The sequence below is a fragment of the Halyomorpha halys genome, unplaced genomic scaffold, assembly GCF_000696795.3.
Source record: "Halyomorpha halys isolate HHAL.00 unplaced genomic scaffold, Hhal_1.1 Scaffold939.1, whole genome shotgun sequence".
Taxonomy (NCBI): Eukaryota; Metazoa; Arthropoda; class Insecta; order Hemiptera; family Pentatomidae; genus Halyomorpha; species Halyomorpha halys.
The window spans coordinates 224,472-228,822 of record NW_027108038.1 but is presented as its reverse complement, the minus strand read 5'-3'; the positions used below and the strand labels follow the sequence as shown (position 1 = coordinate 228,822).

The 4,351-nt window shown below is 29.3% G+C and overlaps 1 protein-coding gene across 1 annotated transcript in view; it reads left to right on the top strand.

The window, feature by feature from the left end:
* The window catches only part of LOC106687266 (farnesol dehydrogenase), a 19,211-nt gene extending 17,425 nt beyond the window's left edge, over positions 1-1,786 (top strand). Inside the window, exons 4-6 of the mRNA XM_014431038.2 lie at positions 206-335; positions 874-1,008; positions 1,512-1,786. Of these exons, the coding sequence (XP_014286524.1) occupies positions 206-335; positions 874-1,008; positions 1,512-1,541 (295 nt within the window). The 3' untranslated portion in view covers positions 1,542-1,786. The remainder of the gene's footprint in view (positions 1-205; positions 336-873; positions 1,009-1,511) is intronic.
* The last annotated feature ends 2,565 nt before the right edge of the window (positions 1,787-4,351 follow it).

Sequence of the window (4,351 nt, the reverse complement as noted above, 5' to 3'; positions counted from 1 at the left end):
ATAATATTTTATATAAAAGAATAAATTTTTAAAAAAATGCTGTGTATTCCGATCCTCATGTCACCTAATATGGAGAATCGTTGACCTATTAGTTACCTTGAATTTGAGAGGCTAAAGGATTTGGTTTGAAATCTATCATAAATAACTCTTTCTTGTTTGTTTATTTCTTTTATAAATATATTTAAAATAAAATCTTTTGACATAGTATTTCAGGGCACAGAGCACCTGTAAGGGAGGACGGTGGTGTCTACGGAGCCTCCAAACATGCATTACGTGTACTCACCGAAAGCCTTCGGACAGATATAATTAAACATAAATTGAAGACTCGAGTAACGGTATGTTAAAATAATAACTATAATTATTTTTTTATTTTATTCAGTTAAAAATTTAAATCCAATATGGTCCGACCACATTACAACATCTATCGGTCGGTGCCAAAATAACTCACAAAAGTGATAGATATAAGTGAAATGTAATTATTAGAATTTTGACTATCAGGGCGTTATGGAGGCTATAAAAGTTTCCAGTTAGATAAGTAAAATATTGATCTAATGTGATATAATTAATAATTTAATTAACAACTACTAAAATGAAAATAAAATAATAATTATTAAAAAAATTAAATTAATATTATAAAAATAATAATAATAAAAACTCAAAGGGCTATGAAGTGAATACTAAAGGTGCAAATTTACGATTAGTGAATTAATATAATAATGAGAATGAAACAAGGTGATACAGAATATGATAAATGAAATTATTATTTTAAAATGGCCAATAAATAAATCTGGTTAAATAAATGCATATGTATAAAATCATACAAATATATATTCAATATGATAACTCTTTATAATATGATAATGTCTCGTATAGAGCATCAGCCCTGGTATGGTTAGAACTTCCATGACAGACTACTTCAGAAAGCTACACCCGGACTGGCCAACCCTTATAGCTGAGAACATAGCGGACGCTCTGGTATATGCCATTACAGTCCCATCCAATGTTAATGTAAGAAAACAACTTTATAATCGATTTATTAACTTTATTAGAAAACTTATCATTTATGTAAATCTATGCCTGGTAATAAATAATTATATCGTATATAATAATTATATAGTAATAGTAGGCCTACTATGCGAATGGTCCAATGTTAATCTAATTTTTTAGAATATATAAAATATATAGTTTTAAAATAGAATCAGTGAGTAAGTAAAATTCAAAACAAAATGTGAGCCCTACCATTATTAATGAAGATATAATGATCGTCAAAATATGGCGCCCTAAATGCTGCTGGAAAAGAATTTTGGGATATACAAAGTTTTTAGAAGAGAAAAAAGGTTATTATCTGTGCAAAGTCCAAAAATAAAAAAAGGGCATTCCCAGCCTGCAACAGTCGTAAATAGGATACATTGTTAAGTAATAAAGACAAATTTTAAAAAGTCATAAGTTTAGATAGCATGTTATTTATTGCAATAAGTATAATACTAATATAAATTATTCTCCTGTTTCAGATATCTGAGATGATCATAGATCCAGTATGAGATCCTAAACAAACGTTAATTATCCTAGAAAATATTATGTCACTATTAATGAAAAATAGTATCAATATATTTTTTTTAATTAAAAAAAATTTGAATAAAAACAATATATACCTGAATGCTGTGAATGAAGAATCGCTCTCTGTCATATATATTGGAAGTAAAGATTTGAAATTGGCAGAAAGATCTGACTCCATAATTCCCATAATATTGACCTGCTGTTATCAATAGACATTTTTCTTTATCAAGTGATTCTATAATTCAGATATTTAGTGTTTTCTATAAACTCCTTTCGGCTCTATATCAGCTTACTTTAAAAAAAAGTTATCATAAACATTCATAATCGATAATGTATTATTAATACATTTTGAATCAGTTCTAAAAAGCCAATATGATAGTAATTAGTAGTGATTAGGGAGGCAAAGTGAGAGTTTGAGTGATGTATATATATATATATTGTAAAAGAAATTTCTCCTGCAATAGTGGGAGTGGAATTGTTAAGCTTTTTTTATTTCTTATATTCTTATATATTTATTTTTTTATTTTTACAGAGGAAAAAGTTTTCAAAGAATTCAATTATGAAATGAAATGAAAATGAAATGAAAAAATAACTTTATTCTGGGACATATGTCCCCTAAGAATAATTACATGGTTCATATAGTGAGATTTTTATCTGGCGAGCGTTTACAAATTTTCAGATAGTACATTGAAATTACATTGATATATTGGCTTTACTACTGTTTATAATGTTAATCAATACCTGCCTATTTATTTGATTACAAAAATGTGGAGGTTTGGTTATTCAATAAATGAAGGAATAGGTGTTGTTTAAAGGAGAGAATGGATGAGGACTGGCGAATGGAGATGGGAAGAGAATTCCAGAGGGAGGTTGCACGTATGAGTAAGGATTTGCTAAAGGAGGTTCTATAGGAGGGCATATATAAATCATTCGGATGGGATCTGGTGTTTAATGAGTGGATGGATGAACGAAGAGTGAGGAGATCTATGATATAGGTAGGTTTTTTGATGTTAAGAACTTGGAATAGAAAAATACCAAGGAGGTATTGCCTTCGGGAGGTTGGATAGAGCCACTTCAACTCGGAATACCAGCGACTTGAGAGTGCCTAGGGAACCCAAAGATAAATCTTACAAAACAATTCATGAGTCTCTTCAGTCTCAACTCTAGTCCTGCAGATAGCCCTATTATGTGTTAATTATTAACTTACAACTTCCTTTACATATTTTCAAGTTTAATAACCTTTCTTCAATTAAAGTATTTCATTATTTTAACGTAATTTTCGCTTGGTGACTTTTCTATTATATTATTAGAGATTATTATATTAGACTTCTAGGTAAAGTGTGATGTCAACAACCTCATTCATTGATAAGTCTATGATATATTGATGTCTATCGATATTATTTATTCGATATAACTATCGATATATCGCCTATCCTAGTGACTTGGGAAGATAATATAGATAAGTATATGAGAAAAAAATTAGACTTTCGGCTTCAGTCGGTGGCTTTGAATAGATTAGTAACAAAAAACCATAAAAATAAGTTTGCAATAAAAATATGTTATATCAATCTTCAATTATATAATAATATAATATTATAAACATATTATATAATAGGACATATTATCATTGCTACTATTTATATTTATTTTTTTATTTATTGACCTTTGCTACTGCATGCACATAAAAATACATGCAGTAAATTTTATATAAAATCATAATGGTATTACACAGGCATATTCAGGAACTACCCATTGGTAGCACACTAATAAACTATTTATCTAAAATTTAAATTCTAGGTTTTTTGACAAGTATACAAATACTTTTAAGTACATACAGGTATACACATACCTTCACATACTTTCAAGATTTAAATTGCATTATATTCCATAATTATTAGCTTTTACTTTTGTCATCGCCTTTGTTTCTATGCATTTCTGTATATATACAATGACAATCTGGCATTCGTAATGATGAACTAATGTTTCTGTGTTAGGAAATGAGTTGAAAAAATTGTTAATTAAACACAATTGCTCTTAATTATTTCAGTTTTGTAAAAAAAAATAATTATTTGTATTATCCTTACTTCTATTTATGTCCGATTCTGTCTATACAGACCATTTCACAACGCAGAAGGAGACAGAATAGAGCTTGATAAAGAGGGAGAAATAAGAACTATAACAATTTAGTGTAAGTTTCTGCTGCTGAAAAGGTATTTTTATTATTATTATATGGGCGACAGACCATGGAGGTCCAAGTCCTCACGCGATGTATTAGGAATACAACGCGATGTACACCTAATATACGAGATATGTATTAGTAAATACATCGCGCGTTTCTTGACGTGTTTTTTCGTAGGGTAGGTTAGTCACTCCCACGCCTATTTTTTGTGAGTGCCACCCATTGGCTAACGGGCCTCTAAAATGCCCGTGGGGGGGAGGGGTAGTGAGTGTTTTGTATTATTTTATGCTTGAAAAAGGCCCGGGTGAGACCGGGATTCGATCTGACAACCTTTGGGTTGGTAGACTGGCGTGTTGCCACGCTGCTACTACACTGCCCCCCAAAAGACCATTTTTTATTACTTTCTTAAAACAGTTAATTTTTTACTTAAATATTTTAATGTCTGTTTATGTTGTTTTTATATGCGTGTTTGTTTGTTTGGTTGTTTAGTGGCGCCAAACTTCATTGGTCATCAACGCCATTTATATTTTATTTAATTTTGCTAATATTCGTTAAATTTTTATTTATTTATTTTTTTTTTTTTATTATTTTTATTTTTTTTATTTATTTATTTAT